Genomic DNA, 17,617 nt, shown 5'->3' with positions numbered 1-17,617 from the left:
CGAGATGATAGAGTTAAGATTCAAGAGGCCAGAAGGAACATCTAGATGTCTCCATTGATACTATGGACAGAGGGCAATACTAAAGTTTGGATTTGGAGGCTGAAGTCCAGAGCTAGAAGATCCTTTAAAGCATAATAAGGAAATTACTTAAGGTGTCTTTCAGTGTTAAAATGATATACTTTTCACCTGAAATATAATACTTTAGAATGTTAGAAAAATTGTAGCATGTATCTCTAAAATTTCCCAGACAGGTGGCAATATAATAAATTTTAGACTCAGATTTGGCTTCAGTCACGAGAAGACTATTTTCTATTTATGTCCTATGCCTAAAACACAAACATTGTTGTCTAATTAGTGTGTTATAATGTCTTGTTTCATGGGTTGGCCTTAAAAACATTCTTCTCTGAGTTTTCTTATTTCTAACAAACATATTTAAAGGACATTTTATTTATTTATTATTATTATTATATATTTTTTTTTTGTAGAGATCTGTCTCACTTTATTGCCCTTGGTAGAGTGCCGTGGCATCACACAGCTCATAGCAACCTCCAACTCCTGGGCTTAGGAGAATTCTCTGCCTCAGCCTCCCAAGTAGCTGAGACTATAGGTGCCTGACACAATGCCTGGGTATTTTTTTGTTGCAATTTGGCAGGGGCCGGGTTTGAACCCGCCACCCTTGGTATATGGGGCTGGTGCTCTACCCACTGAGCCACAGGTGCCACCCTTAAAGGACATTTTAAAGGTTTATAAGGAAACAATCATTTAAGGTTTAGTCAAAAATATACATTACAAATCATGGTAAATATTTAGATACTATTGTCCAAAATAAGACTTTTTGCTTAATAAGACTTATAAACCAATAGAAATGAAATAAACAAAAGAGATGTACATATAAAAGCAAATTGGTGATGTTATAAGAAAGCTATTTCTTTAGTATTTGTCCTCAAAACCCAGAAGCTCAGTCTAATCACAAGAAAACATCAGGCAAACCAAACTGAGTTATGTCTCTTGAAACTATCACAGATAAAAGGAGATTCAGGAGACACAGTGGCTAAATGTAACATAGTATTTGAATAGGATACCAGAAGAAAAAAGTAAAAGATATTAATGGTAAAGCTAATGAAACCTAGAAAAAAATGTGATTTAGTTAACAGGAAGGAAGCAATGTTAACGTCTTAGTCTTAACAAATGTGTTGTGGCTATGTAAAATATTGTTAGAGCTATAGAGCTATTTGGGTGGAAGGGTTGGGTGATTCTCTGTAATCTTCCTACATTTATGTAAATTCTACATGACTCCCAAATTTAAAAAAATTAAATGTATATGCAACTTTACTTCTTTTTATAGTAGATTATATAATTAGAGTCAACACTCTCAATAATAACAACTCGACAAGCTGGATAAAATATACCACAACATCTGTTTCAAGCCACCTGAGAGCTATCAAGAGAGTGAAGAATAATAACCTTCTTGATATCAAGGAGAAAAAAATACGTCTAGAGGGATGGTTGGTATATTATGACAGCTTTTGTCCCATGGGCATTTCTTTGTCTAGAGACACAGCTGAGGGACTGAGCAGCAGTTTAGATTGTGTTGCTGATTAGGAGGTCCAAACTTGAATTGTAGGGCTTGTATGGTGGGACTTTGGTAAATCCTAAATACATTGGCTTGGATTCCAAAGAAGACAGCCTATGAATGAGGGTGAACTGGGATTAATGCAGCTGTCATAGTGTTACAACAAAACTTTGAATCACCTGAGAGTTCTAGAAATTGGAATTCTTGAAATTGGTTTAAGATGATCCATATTGCCATTGCCTGGCAGAAGCATCAGAAAATCCTCACAGGATGAAGATAATATCTTAGTCCTCAAATTATTTCTAAACATACTTTTTCAAATACAGTTTCTGTTACACAAAGATAATCAGGCATATGAGGAAACAAGACAGCACAAAAAGAATCAGAAAATGAAACAGACAATAAAATATATCCCAAAGGTCAGATATTAGAATTACCAAAGAAAAATGCTTAATTATCTTAATTGTTATGCTATATTTAATGGGATATTTAAAGTAATATATAAAGTAATATAAACTATTTTATGTGAAGTAATCTATAAATAAGTAATAGGAATTAAAATTTTCAGATAAGTATAATTTTCAATATAAAATTAGAAACTATAAAGTTATGTTTTAAAATGAACCACAGAAATTCTAGAAACTGAAAAAACTAATAAAGGAAATCTACAATTCCTTTAGTTTCAATAGCATATTTTACATAGCTAATGAAATAATTAATAAACTAGAAGTAAGCCAGAAGAAAGTATCTAGAAGAAGACATAGAAAGAAAAAAGAATAAAAACTACCAAAGAGAGTGAAGGAGACACAGAAGTTCCAAGTTATTTTTGAGTGGAATTTTGGAGGAGAGAGAATGAGGAAGAAACAATAGAGAGCTAACGGCTGAATTATTTTCTAAACAGATGAAAGACATGACTCTGCAGATATATCAAACCAAATGAATCCCAACTCAGAAAATGTAAAGGTATAACTTAGAGCACCATTGTCTAACAAAACTTTATGCAATGACAGAACTGTTTGTATTATACATGGTCCAACATGGTAGCTGCTAGTCACATGTGGCTACTAAGCACTTTAAATGTGGCTCATGAAATTGAACAACTGAACATTAATTTGAATGAACTGAAATTTAAATTTATTTATTTATTTTTTTTTATTTTTTTGAGAGAGAGTCTTACTCTGTTGCCCTGGGTAGAGTGCTGTGGCATAATCACAGATCACACCAACTTCAAACTCCTGGGTTCAGTGATCTTCCTTGCTTCAGCCACCCAAGTAGCTGGGACTACAACAGGTACTACCAAGACATTAGTAGAGATGGGGTCTTGCTCTTGCTCAGGCTCTTCTTAAACTCCTGATCTGAAATAATCCACCCACACAGCCTCCTAGAGTGCTAGGACTAAGGCATAATCCATGGTGCCATGCCTGAAATTTAAATTTAAATAACCACATAGAGCTAGTGGGAAGTGTATTAGTCAGTACATATCTGGAGCATCATAGAAAAAGGGGCAAAGATAAAGAGTTTTACCTCTGATTCAGTATTTAATCTCTGATTAAAGAAATCAGCAAAAAGATACTCCAAAGACAGTAATTAGATAGTACATTCTCTACACAAACAATGGAAACCAGAAAATAATATAATGTGCCAAAACAAAATAACTTGCAAACCTAGAATTCTATACCTAATAACAGTATTTTCAAAAATGGAGGTAATTTCTGTTATGTATCTAGTAACACGTAGTAAAGTGTAGACATTATTGGAGATGCATCTGCACATTGGTTTTGAATCTTTTGAGATACTAAGAGTTATTTGCTGTATTCTGAGAAGTCGTTTTATTGGGGTGACCCCTTCCACTCACCCACGGGGAGATTTCCTATTCTCCGAATACATTTCTGTTGTTCTATATTTTATTTACTAGTTGATATGTTTGTTCTTGTTACTTGACTATGACTTCTCTGAAAGTTTCTAAATATAAACGCCTAATAGATACATTTCAAAGATTATCCAAATTACATCATTTTAAAACTAAAAGCTAATGAGTTGGAGTAAGGTTTACTTCAATCACCTGTCTAGGAAATGTTGGATATAAGCATCCAAAACTTTCAGAACATCCTCAAGTGTTTTATGATTTGAAAAACTATATTATGTTAAAACACAAAGATGCCTTATAATAATATATGTATTAAACTAATACATCTATTAAAGATACTCAATCTTGGAGAGATTCATTGACCTCACCAATGTCCCACAAAGAACTAGAACCAGGACTAAAACCCAGGTCTTCGGATCCCATGTATATTCCTCTCTACTATGATACCTCAAAAGCAGGACTCTTTCTATTTATACTGGATCTAGCAACACTGTATTTCCTTTGAATCATTTTTGAGTTTAGAAATTACCAATTTTTAAAAATCAACATCTTGTCTTTATTAGAGTATGAAAGAAACATTAACCTGGGAATCAGAGGTTCTAGATTCTTATCTCAACTTTGTTAATAAGTTGAGCTGGGGGTCTTGGAGAAGACTATCATCTGCCTTCTCCAGACCTGTGTCTTCCCAAAAGTAATATGGTAATCTTGATGATATAAGGAAATAGCCTACAATGGATCTGAATTTAATTTTTATTCTTTTTTAGCATAAAGCTCATTAGAGATAATTCTTATTTTTAAATCCTATCATTCTACTCCAAATATTTTGAGTTATGTTCTGTTCATCAATTTTTTTTCACTACCCATGGGAGACAAATAGTATTGGGGAAACATGTCGCAGAGAAAGAAGAATTAATTGCTCTTAATAGTCACTATCAATAAACAGTTTGTAATGAATGTTATTTAGGAGTGAAAACAATCTAGTCCATTAAAAAGGAAACAAACACACCTGTTTGTTCTATTTTGACAGGTTGACATGGTCCCAAAAAGGATGGTGGATCACCATTAACATAGGGAACACATGGTTAGGGAATCTGCATTTAACTCATGTGTCACATACCTACCTATGTGACTTTATATGACTCAACCAATTTCTAATTTGGAACATCTTTTACCAGGTAAAGAATAACTTGAAAAGCTTCCGAGATTTGTTAGTCGTGGGTAAACACTGTATCCAAGATAAAAATAATAAAAAAATCCAACTGAAATATATTTCTCTTTGCACTCCCTACTCCCATATCCTCAGGCCAAACTGGCCAGGAATTGGATGCCTCTGGGCACAAGGCAGGTTGAACAGCTGTTCAACTCCCTGCATTTGACTCTTTGTCATTTGGAAGATTGAGATCTCTGCTGAGAGCACTATTTGTAATTTTCTTTCCCCCAAAACTAGCATTTTTGAACATGGAGTTTGAAATATAGTGAGATACTGGTATACATCTAGTTCCCCTAGAAATGCTGAGAAGTAACCTTGGATTGGCTGGGGCGGGCATGACAGAATGGGAATATGTGTCTTTTGAAAAATGCAAATACTTTTAGATGTGTGGCCAGGTGGGGGAGACTATCAGGCAGGAGCATAAATGGAGATGTATATGAGAAGTAGAATGAAAGAAGGTAGCCCACAGACACTGAAGAGAGGCAGGTTAGGGAAAGATAATGAAAGAGTCTGAAAGATATTTCAGAGTCCAAGAGTCATGAAGTCAGTGTTTGGGTCTCTGAGAAGAGACTGAGAATAATAGTAAGAACAACACTCAGACTAATGATTGTCATCACAGTTGACGCGCATAGTCTGCGTAGGTGTATGTCAGCACTGTTCTAACACATTCAATATAATAATTCATTTTACCTTCCTGACATACGAGATAAGAACTATTAGTATTATTCCTAGTTTATAGGAGATGGAACCAATAATTTAACAGAATTTAAGTAACAAGATCAAGAACACATAGTTAATAACAGGTGAAGCCACGATTAGAATCTGTAGCTTAAAACCTATGAATAAATCTAAAATCTTAAACACAGGAAAAAAGACACATTTGAATTAAGCATATGACCTAGCTTGTACATAATGGAGAACCCAAGATTCCTTGCACATTACTCTTCTGCAAAGCCTGACTTAGGGAAGAAACCCCACTGTCACCCTGTACAGTGGCAGCAGACAAACCTCCTGACAGAGTTACTTTTTATGTGGGTCTTTTTGAGGATTATATTTCTTCACAAATTCATGTCTCTTGTCTCCATTTTCAGACCAGAGTGCCTGCGAACGTAAGGCTGCCTTTAAGGTCTCCAATCCTTTTCTAATCATTAGTAATCCTCATTGTTGAGAAAGTCTCTTTATATGTAAAATCAATCATTGACTTTCCAACTAAACCCATTTCCTTTTCTCTGATCTTTATTGGAGATGAGAGACACATGAAGGTAGTTAAAATTCTAATCACCTCGGGTTTTTCTTTTTTATTTAATAACTCATTTAAATGTACTTTTGCTAAATCCTATTTTAAAATCTCCCTGACATTAATTACTGATATATTCAGGTCTTTCTGACAGGCCTATTTTGCTATTTTAAATGTACTTAAATGGTGAGTTTTCTCATCTTACCTCGCCATTTTCTAAGGGGTGTATCTTGGAATAAAAAGAAGTGCAGATGACCTCATCGTCTTTGGCATAGGATGGTGGTCCGGTGCGGGGATAAATATTGTACAGAGTTAGGCACTCTGTGTCCGTGACAGCATGATACTGCCACGGCTTGTACTCAACGCCATCCAGAGAGCGTTCCAGGATCCAGTTTCCAGGCCGAGGAGAGTTCGCGGCTTTCACAATCACATATGCAATCTGGAACACCTGGGGAAGAGTTACAGCAACAACATAACTTTTATTTCCAAAGTATTCTCACCATTTTATATCAAATAAAGGCTAAATGCTATGGTAGACCATATTTCAGATTTCATCCTATAACCCTATTATGTTCTCTCAAATGATTTTACTATTGCATGTTCATATTTAATAACTCTTTGCTAAGAAGAAATGTTTCATTCTGACAGTGGCTATAAAAGAAATGGTTTAAGACTGGATTTTAATTCTCTAGCAACTCACTGACATCATTTTACCTGATTTTTAATGTTCCATTATAATCATTACCAACAAAAGCATTTATTATATGCCAATTTACTCACCTGACTATACTAGTGACTATAAAACATGAGTTGGAAATTATGTGTGTGATAGCTCTTGATAGTTTAGAAAACATGTTTACTTATGTCACTTAATCCTCAAAAGAGTATCATTTGGAGGAATGGACTCAGTGTGGTATAGCAAAAACAGGATAGGCATATTCCTGTGTCCAAGTCGAAGTTCCAGACCTTATGGGAACTTGGGAAGATTACTTTTCTAACTCTTACCTTCCTTTCCTGTGAATTTAGATCATTAATAAGCACACCATTAATAAGCACACCAGTGTGGATTAAATGAGATAATGTATGCAAAGTACCTGACCAGGAACTTAGCAGTAAATAATAAACGTCAATTCCTCTACATCTTAAAATACAAAATGATGGAGAAAAAATCCCAGTCCCATGCAGACAATCAATTAAACTAGAACACATATATGAAAGATGTGGAGCCATCTCTTCACAAGAGACACACGAGCCACAAAAAGGAGTGAGGAAGAGGAATAATTACTATAAGTCAACAGAGTGACAATTGAGAAGAATGTGGAAATCTTTTATTTTCAAATTTGCATGGAACTTGAAGACATAATATTCTGAATATTTTGTGCTAGTGCACACCTTTTTACCAATGCATTCAAATGTCCAAAAGAATAATGTGCAATGTCCCAATAGTAAGATAGAGTTACACTAGTTTAAATTACTGCCCTGTCATCAACAGGTTGTTAATATATTGTAATAACTCACTATCACATAGAAAAAATGCTAACATAATAAAGATGTATATGTTCTTGACCAGTAAATGTTATGAGATATGGGGAGCTTGACAGCTCCAAGCTCTGGGTGGTTGGTGTCACTGGTTGGGCACTACTAAAGGACAGGCCCACTATATTAAACAGCCTGCTGGGCTACAGAAGAAATCTTGAAAAGAATGTTCTAGAAATATATTTTATCTGCCTTATAGTTTTGGCATGATATCTCCATGAATACAAGTTTAACGTCTATGGTATACTCTCAGGGACAGAATTAAAAAATATGAAAAGTTGGTATAGAAAAGGCACTGCAGGTGGCCCTGGTGCTTGTCATTTGAGACCTTTATCAGAAAGCAGGCCTACTTGTGTACAATGGCGGGAAAATCACAGCCTGTCAACGTATTAGTATTAGGGCTAGTATTTGCCTTTTAGGCATAGCTGTGGAAAAAATTGGTTGTTAAAATCCTGAAATGCTTCTGTACTTGTTAGCAAACCATCGCTGCCCAACTTCTCAAAGGTTAATGATCCCAGCATGGCAGAAAACAGCCAAGACATCTGTCCTAATTGGTTTGGGCCTTGATCTTCCTATTGTACTGCATATCACTGCACATAAGAAATATTACTGGATTTATACTTCCAAAGGTTTATAGATAAGTGTAATTGCAGATAGATGCCTGTCTATATAAGGGCATATAAACACTTGAATATGCTTAGACATTTGTGGGGAGGATAGACATGTGCATATTAAACCGTTACCTCTGGGTTTTGAGGATGAGGGATGAAGGAGGAAGGAGGCTTTTTACTTTTCAGCTCATATTCTGCTGTGTTGTTTGTATTAACACGAATGTTCTACTTTTAAATACAATTACTTTTAAAATAAAGAAAAATTATAGTAAAATAGGTGTAGAGAAAAATAGGTATAGACAAAAGGGGAGTAAGACAGAATATAATCAATTATTACAAAATATTTTCTACTTATGTATATTTTAGGTGTTATAAGAAATTATTTCTTTTAGAAAGTTCAAATTCAACAACTCATCAAGTGGAACTTCTTTATATAGGAATTCACTCCTAAACATGCCAATTGATTAATATTAGAGAATGAAGAGACAGAGTTGTCTATACTGTAAAATATTAAATACTCTGGTCCTAATTGCTGGTAATTCCAAAGTATTCCTGGTCTTAAAATGCTAAAGAATCTGAATAATTAAATTGTGGTTTCTAGAAGGCAGGGGCTATAGCTTTTACATTTTTAAAGATGCCACAGTCTTTATTATAATTATTTTGAAATGGTGAGCATTCATTATTTATATTGAATGTCAATATTATATTTGATATTTATTGAACAACCCAAGTCACTACTTACATGTTCCTATATTTGTTTAAAACTGTTTTTTCCTGCTTGTTACAGTTGAATCCCAAGATTCATTTTGTCACTTGCAGGAACCAAGGCATACATTGCTTGGGCATTCTTTCCCTTGTGTCTCTATGAGCTGAGAAAATTACTTAAACTCTTTTGCCCTCTGTTTCCCAGTGTTTCTTTTCCAAAGACACAACCATGGAAGAGATAATGAGATAATGAATACAAAATACTACATGTTCTTTTGGAAGAGAGAATCTATGCAATTTTTTAAGTTAGCATCTTTCTTTCCAGAAAAATAAATCACACAGAGATATTTTTTAAAGATAGGAAAAACAAAAAGGGAGCTAACAAAGCATACAAGAGATTACAGGTACTCAATAAGAAAAATAAGAATACACTGAGGTTATGGAAAAAGAACTTTGCTCAAAAAGCGGCTCAGCAAGCAAATACAGGAAAAGGCCAAGTTCTCAGGGTGCTGCAATATGGATTTATGACTTAGGAGCTTCTGTGTTGGCTCTGGAACAACGGATGAAAAATAATCTGTGAGAAAAGTTCTACTAGAAATCCCACAGACTCTTTCTATAATTCAATGTAACATCCAGCATTAAGGGACATGGAAAAGCAGTCACTGCCTTGGAGACTATGAAAGGAATTTCATTTCCAAACAATATCCCTCTTTCATTTATTTTCTGTGGATTCTTTCACATTTGATGCAATTTAATTAAATTAGCTGGCATATTGTTTTTGAGTCAACTTTTAAAAATATAGTAAATAGTATTATTGAAAAACAATAAATATTAGAGTAAAAGCATTCTTTTCAGGCTTCACTGAAAAAATGAAAACTTTTAACAGTGATAATCTAAATATTCCAAATTGTTAATGACCCTTATAGAATAACTCTTTGTTAGTTATACTACTTTTCTACTTTGATTAATTGTGTCGTGTGTTTTCATTATAAAGTCTTTTCAAGATAAAGAGTTATAGTCCCTTATTTCCAGATGAATGAAACCCCAATTTGTTATGGTGGCAACAAGGAAATCAAACACCCCCACTGTAAGAAATATTAAATATTATGACTACTATCAACCTAAAACATCAATCCACTATACTCAAATTTTTTTTTCTCTTTTGGAAGGCATATTCTACAAACTTAATGCCAAAAAGAGTCCAAATAACATTTCCAATAATACCAAATGTTTGACATTTTATTGTAAGAAAAGGGACATATTTTATATCCTATTAGTTCATCCTATGTATGTTACCTAACAAAATATTATTTAATTACTTCACTAATACAGTGTCATATAGGCGTTCCTTCGACAATAAGCAGAGTACTGCTAACTTGATCTCATTTAATGTGGAATTGGAGACTCCATCCCAAGGTAATAAGTGACATACAATGATCATCACACAGAAAGATGCTTTCCTTTCCTGGCCCTGGCCTGACTAGTTGTCCGGACGTGACCACTGTGCTATCTTGGTCAGGATCAGCCCCCCTTAGGTGCCTGAGGGCTATTCGTCTTAGCAAGAGAGAGAGAAAAAAACAGTCTTTGAGGGAGATGAACAATCTTAGCAGTCTTCTTAGGGCAGGAGGAACAAAAGAGTCAGAGTGAGCGAGTCCGTGAAAGAATCCGGAATAACCTCTCACTCCCACAGCTACTTATAGACACAGTCTGGTGGCTATTTGCACCACAGGTGTGGAGACTGCCAAGCACTGATGTTCTCCTCTCACCTTGTGTGCTCTTGTGTTAAGGAGAGCCGAATCCCTTCCCCATGACCTTATCACCAAGGTGTTATAGTACCGAGCTGTTACAGGTGTTTTTCATAGTTACAGAGTGTTCGAGGCTTAACTCTCGCTTCCCCTTTCCTTTGAGTTTATATGGTCTGCTACACTTTCCCATCTTTTTCACATCCTGGCTAAGGATAAAATGGTATCTGTACAGACTGAGGTCAAAGTGAGCAACCTAGGGGCGTGGCCACTCTGTTCTGCAGCTGAATGGCTTAGCTCACCTATCACCCATGTCAGTAGGTCTGAAAACCGTAGTCAACATCTAACATGAGCACTGCTAGGTCTAGATATTTTAGAAATATCCTCTGCTCTGACTCTTAGGAACCCATTTTATACCAGATCCTTTGTCCCCAAAGAATGACAGACATAGGAAATGCTACTAAAGAGTATTGTGTTTTGGAGATTTTACTGAGACTTTTGAGCTTCCTCACTGTCACACAGCTGAGAGAGCCTAGCCAAAGGATGCCTCGTTAGTGATGTAACACAGCCATGGGACCTCTATTTCCTATAGACTAATCTACACAAAAGCCATACAAATATTCACAAAGCCCATTCTCTATGGAAGATGGTAGCACATCCTTCTCCTAGGATTTGACCTGAATTACTCCCTTCCATTTCTTCTTTCCTAATCTCTCAAAAGAACAGCCTGTGGCTATCTAGTTGGGCAGAAGCCCAATGTTGAGCTCTACCTCTTTCCCATGTTGCTACCTATGAACTTCCTACAGCAAAAAGTCTACATAACAAAACTGATTCATGTCTAAAGAGGGTCTGCATTATTCTAATAAGTGCTCTGTTAAAGCCCATGTTAGGGACTTTAACATACCCATATCTTGTGATGCCATCTCTAATATATTTAAAAAGTTCATTTGTACTCTTAGTTCTAACCATGTGTTTGTCAAATTCTTATTTACCCATATACGCATGTTGGCTTTCATTAAATGATGAAAGTTATAGAATCTCAGAACTAGAAAGGATCTTAGAAATCCTGAGTATTCAAGTGCCCACTGAAATAATCTGAGGAGGTTTATAGAAATGCAGATGACACCTCTCTGTTTGAGTTCAATGGCTATGGTTTAGTGAAATATCAGTTCTTCAACCTCCAATCGCTAAAGAGAAAAGGAAAAACTAAAATAGAAACCAATAACAATAAAGAGAAAAGAATGAGAGAAGTTCAACATTTTTCTGGAAGGTCCGTGAGAGTCACTGATGAAAGAGTGTAGAGGTTGTGAGCTACAGTACACAACCTCTATACTGTTGTGTACTGAGTCCTGACACTCATAGAGGTAGGTCTGATGGATGATGTGAGATGTGGGCTAAATACAGGGAATTAAGAGAAAGGCTGTGTACAACAGAGGATTCGCTCAAAATCTCATTCCCAGCTAAACCGTACATAAGGCTCTTATTCCCCAGGAAACATTCTGAGCAATCTCAGAAAAATAGTTGTTCCTTGTTATCTTAAAAATCCTCTGGAGGATACTAATACAGATTCTGAGAACACTATTAACTAGACTTCAGTTTAAGTCAAGTTCCAATGACTTCAAAAAACCTGAAATAATGTGGAATGCTGTGCTGTATGTTTTATAAAACATAAAACACTTTATATTTTCAAGAAAACTAAAATACTTTCACTGAGTGAAATAATTTGTAATTGTCACTCAATTATGATGTGCAGCCCACTTCTCCACCCCTTGCCACGTGTGTGCTATAATTGCTAAGCATGAACTTCCCGAAGCAAATGTGCCATTTAAGTGGGTGACTTAATGATAATCCTTTGAAGAGAAAATTTCCATTTATTTGTTGAAATTGTTTTTTAAAAGGGTTTAAATCAATGCATTAATTTTCAAGGAAGTTTTGGAAGGATTCTCCTACCTCCCTCTGTAAAGAAGCAAATCTCAATGACTAGGTCTGAAAAATGGCAAGAGCTAATTTTCAGCTCTTCTAAGATAATATATACATGTAATGAAATTTCATTTTTTCATGAAAAAAATTACTCTTTTCCCCTAGTGCTAGACAAGTTGATTATAAATTTGATTGGGAAGAACTTTAACAAGCAATAATAAGCAAAAAAATCCTAACATGTAAGAGCAATAAATGGATGGATATGTTGTTAAATAAACAGGGCAATGTGGGTTAAATTGCTGGAGGATGTGGGCTAATCTTACGGGAGTTAGATGATATCTCAAAGTGGTTTTGATTTGCATTTCTCTGATGATTAAGGATGATGAGCATTTTTTCATGTGTTTGTAGGCCATGCGCCCGTCTTCATCAGAGAAGTTTCTAGTCTCTTGCCCACATAGAAATGGGGTTATTTATTCTTTTCTTATTGATTTATTTGAGTTCTCTGTAGATTCTAGTTATCAGACCTTTGTCAGAAGTATAACCTGCAAAAATCTTCTCCCATTCTGAAGGTTGTCTGCTTGCTTTACTTACTGTGCTCTTGGCTGTGCAAAAGCTTTTTAGTTTGATCAGAGCCCACATCACAAAATTCCAAAACTACAGATGTTGGCGAGGATGTGGAAAGAAGGGAACACTTCTACACTGCTGGTGGCAATGCAAGTTAATACAACCTTTTTGGGAAAGAAGTTTGGAGAACACTCAAGGAACTAAAAGTAGACCTACCGTTCGATCCTGTAATTCCTCCACTAGGTATATACCCAGATGATCAAAAATTATTTTACAACAGACATTTGCACCAGAATGTTTATTGCAGCCCAATTCATAATAGCCAAGACATGGAAACATCCCAAGTGCCTATTGACCCATGAATGGATTAACAAATTGTGGTACATGTATACCACGGAATACTATGCAGCCATAAGAAAGATGGAGACTTCACATCGTTTATGTTTACCTGGATGGAGCTGGAACATATTCTTCTTAGTAAAGTATCTCAAGAATGGGGAAAAAAGTATCCAATGTGCTCAATACTACTATGAAATCAATATATAACCACCTACACACTCATATGAATGGCAAAACATAACTATAGTCCAGAAAGTAGAAGGGAAGAGGAGAGAGAGGGGAGGGGAGGAGGGATATGGGAGGAAGGAGGGTATTTGGGGGGACCTCACCTAATGTGCATGATGCAATGGTACATTTCAAAACTATTAAGAAATGAGTATAATTGTGATTGGATGTGTTACTTAGTTCAATGTAAACATTTCACATTATATATTGAAGCAGTACCCTGAACCCCATAAATGCATCAATGTACAAAGTTCATTGTAAAAAAAAAAAACAAAATTAATTAAAAAAAAAACAAAATTCACTAGCCAACTAATGATGTAACAGAATGAAGTACTGTAATTGGTTCATAGTTTACTGAAACTCTTCCCACATGAAAATAATTCTAGAGTTTTTATTAAGCAATTAAACCAGAAAAACGGGGAAAAAAATAAAAAAACAATAAATTGCTGGAGGACTCAGGATGCTATAGTTTAGTAGGAAGAGGAGCCCTAAGGATATGATGGACCTGTGGCCACTAATGTTCATCATCGGCCCAAACAGAGACTCCTGGATATTTTCTGTGGTGCGACAGAAGGACACAGCACCATCTATAAAGTGATCACGCCTAAAAAGTAAACTGAATCATAGCAAGTCTCTAAATTTAAGGATCAGTTTTCAGGAAATACAGTGACAGAGGAGCATGCAAATAGCACAACAGAAAATACAATCAGCAAATGCAGGAGGTGAGAACCTCTACTGGACAAACAATGTGGTTTTTTTCAAAAAAAATAAATTGCCAGAAGATAAAATAGAATTAAGATTATAGATTGAGAGACGTAAGAGATGTATCAGACCAGCACAGTATGTGACTTCATATACATCCTGATTCACACATTTTTAAAACATGGAAGCAAGTGGGATGAATTTGAATACTGCAGAATATTTGTTCATATTTAAAAAGCACTAGTAATAGTATTAACTTTTAGATGTGACTACAGTATTGTTTATAAAAGAATCTCATCTTTCATAGGTATATAATGAAATATTTATGGAGAAAATGTTACATATAGAAATTGCTTGCAAATAATCTGGAGTGGGGGATAGAGAAAAGTAAGATGTGGATGAATTGAGAGCTGATACAAGAGGGGCCATGAGTTAATACTTATAGAGGACATTTGCTACACCTGAGTGCATGGTATTCTCTATTCTTTCGTGTGTGTTTGAATATTTCTAAAATCAGAAGAAAAAAGCTTACTAATACATCTCATTTTAATAAGCAGACAATTCCCCTTCACATGATACTCACCACTACCAGTAATTTAGTGCTTCTCTTAAATCGCAAGCATTTAATGCACTGTCTTAATTATCTTAATAAATGATTAACTCTGCTTCTTAGAGCGACTATACTGCATTCTGAGCTCAAGAAATATGTCTCAATAATTATTTCAAATTAATTATCAACTCTAAAGGGCATTGTTGGCCCATAAGGTCTCAACATTTTAGTCTAGTCTTACAAAAACTAGTAACACAAGTGAATGGAATCCAAATTGGACTGAATAAGGTCCTCCCTTGGGTTATTAATGCATTTAGGATCCACGCTTCATTAAGCTGCTATCATTTTTAACAAGGTTAGCTACAGGGAAAACCCAGGCAAGTATTTGCCTTGTCTTCAGCACTACCTGTGACATTCATTCTCTTCTCACATATTTGTCTTTCATTGGAAACAACCTGTGGCTCCAAAAGATTGACCTGTCCCCTGTGAACAAGGCACTGGCACAGCACGGCTTTCATACCAGCTACTGGTAAAAGAGCAGGTAGGCCAAGCTCCCCATAGAATAAAGGACAGTCCTTTCAATGAAACCATCACAGAACACAACAATGGGGAGAATCAGCGACAATCAAAAACGTGACGGTTTAAACTTGCCTTCTAAAAATTATTCACCCTGGAGAAATGCCCAGCATTGCCTTTGTTTTTGTGCTTCTGTAGTTACCAGGAAGAAGACCCTATGCATTCTCCAATTTATGACATTACACACATGAATGAGTCACTCTAGTTCAAAGCATTTGGGAAATAATAGCAAAGATTTGTAGTAATGAGAAGTGTTAGAAATAGAATGTCAACAGTGTAGAATAACAAATCAAAGACAGAGGCACTTTCTGATCTTGTGTCATAAATTCTTTCAACAGATCAGAGTCACTTAACACTTACTCAATTTTAGCTACTACAAATGAAATAGCATCACCTATTTTCATAATTATGTATTGCCCCATTTTCTTGTCCTTCTCTAGAGACATTCTTTCTTTCATTTTTTTAAATTTTTAAAAAATTTTTAAGACAGAATCTCACTGTCACATCAGGTAGAGTGCCACAGTGTCAGCCTAGCTCACAGCAAACTCGATCTCCTGATTCAAGACATTAGGACACTAGCTGGGATGAAAGGCGCCTGCCACAATGGCCAACTAATCTTTTCTTTTTAGTAGAGACAAGGTCTCATTTTTGCTCAGGCTGGTCTCAAACTCCTGAGCTCAAGTGATCTTTCTGCCTTTTAGGATCAAAAGCCTAAGCCATCAGCCTGGCCTTGTCTAGGGACATTCTGAAGAGTAGTTTGTGACCTCTGTTGTTTTATCCTTTACCACGCCTTCTCTATTTAAAGCCCTGTAGCCCATTTGTCAATCACCCAACCACCTGATTGTAATCTCTCTCAAAAGATCTACCAGTGACCTCCTCAGAAATTTCCTTAGAAAATTCCTCCTTAGAATTTTCCTTAGAAAATTCAGTCTTTCTCTCCATTTTCATCTTCTTTGAAATATCTACAGCTTTTCACTATGTTGTTTCCTCCCTTTCTGAAACTCTTTCTCTTTGGAAAAGTGGTATCTATTTATAATTTAGGTTTTTTTTTTGGTTTTTTTTTTTTTAAAGAAAACCACATTTTCCTAATATAGATAGCTCTTAGCCTAAAATGGAAAATGTGACAGCAGAAATCTGAATTTCTCTCTAAGACCTGTATGGGGACTCCTGCTGTGGTTTTTTGGTGGTGGTGTTGTTTTGCTTTTTTTTTTTTTTTTTGTGGTTCTTTTAAAATTAGAGTTGTTTAAACAAAGGCATACCAAGGTGTTCCAGTTTCTAATAATATTTTCCTTGAGAAAAAAGAAACTTTTATTTAGTGCCTACTTTTTTTCCAGGCACTTTATCATATAGAAATTTATTTCTGCTAACAATAACTGTGTAAGATAGATAGTAACTGACTAGAAAATTCAAAAGGGACCAGCTTGGTGTGGTGGACTAAATAATGGTCCTTCAAAGATGTCCATATCTTAATACTTGGAACCTCTGAACGTGTTAATATGGCAAAGGGGACTTTGTAGACATGATTGAGTTAAAGACCTTTAGATGGGAAGGTAATTCTAGGTTATCCAAATGGGCTCAAGGTAATCACAAGTGTCCTTGAAAATAGAAAGAGGAAGAAAAAGAGGAGGTCAGGGTGATACAAGATGAGAAGAACTCAATGTGTTGCTGGCTTTGAAGGTGGAGGAAGGGGTCACAAGCCAAGGAATGTGGGTGGCCTACAGGAGCGGGAAAATTCAGGGAAATGAATTCTGCCCCAAAACGCCAGAAGGAAATGCAATCCAGTCCATGCCTGAATTTTAGCCAAATGAGACTCATGTCAGACTTCCAATCGATTAAACAGCCAGATAACAAGTGTCTGTTGTTTTAAGCCACTAACCTTGTGGCAAGCAGTTATGGCTGCAACAGAAAACCAAGAAGACACTAGGTAATTTGTTCTACTTCATACAACTAGAAAGCTATGGAGCAAATTTATAGCTATAGTTTTGTCTCTTTTTGTCTTTTGCTTAACAATACCTTTCCTGTCTATTTCAACTAACTTCTTGATGTGCTAAATATTTTCCACATCTCGATTTCTAATCTATCCATATTCTAATGTCTCATGTTATATTTCAAACCAACAACTGGATGTCTCTTATGACAATTTAATTTTGCTTTGTAATGAAGGAATTTTACTCACTTTACCACTAAAACCACATTTTAAGTTTCTGACAGTAGAAACTATAGACTATATGTCTTTATTGTCTTGTGCATAATAGAGTAT

The 17,617-nt window shown here is 35.6% G+C and overlaps 1 protein-coding gene across 2 annotated transcripts in view; it reads right to left on the bottom strand.

Moving 5' to 3' along the window:
* Positions 1-17,617, bottom strand: part of LAMA2 (laminin subunit alpha 2) — a 656,330-nt gene that overhangs the window by 426,753 nt on the left and 211,960 nt on the right. For both annotated transcript variants that reach the window (XM_053591647.1, XM_053591648.1), the window contains exon 4: positions 6,093-6,335. In XM_053591647.1, the coding sequence (XP_053447622.1) occupies positions 6,093-6,335 (243 nt within the window). The remainder of the gene's footprint in view (positions 1-6,092; positions 6,336-17,617) is intronic.

This window comes from Nycticebus coucang, chromosome 5 (genome assembly GCF_027406575.1).
Source record: "Nycticebus coucang isolate mNycCou1 chromosome 5, mNycCou1.pri, whole genome shotgun sequence".
NCBI classification, from domain to species: domain Eukaryota; kingdom Metazoa; phylum Chordata; class Mammalia; order Primates; family Lorisidae; genus Nycticebus; species Nycticebus coucang.
This window is presented reverse-complemented; position numbering and strand designations above follow the sequence as displayed.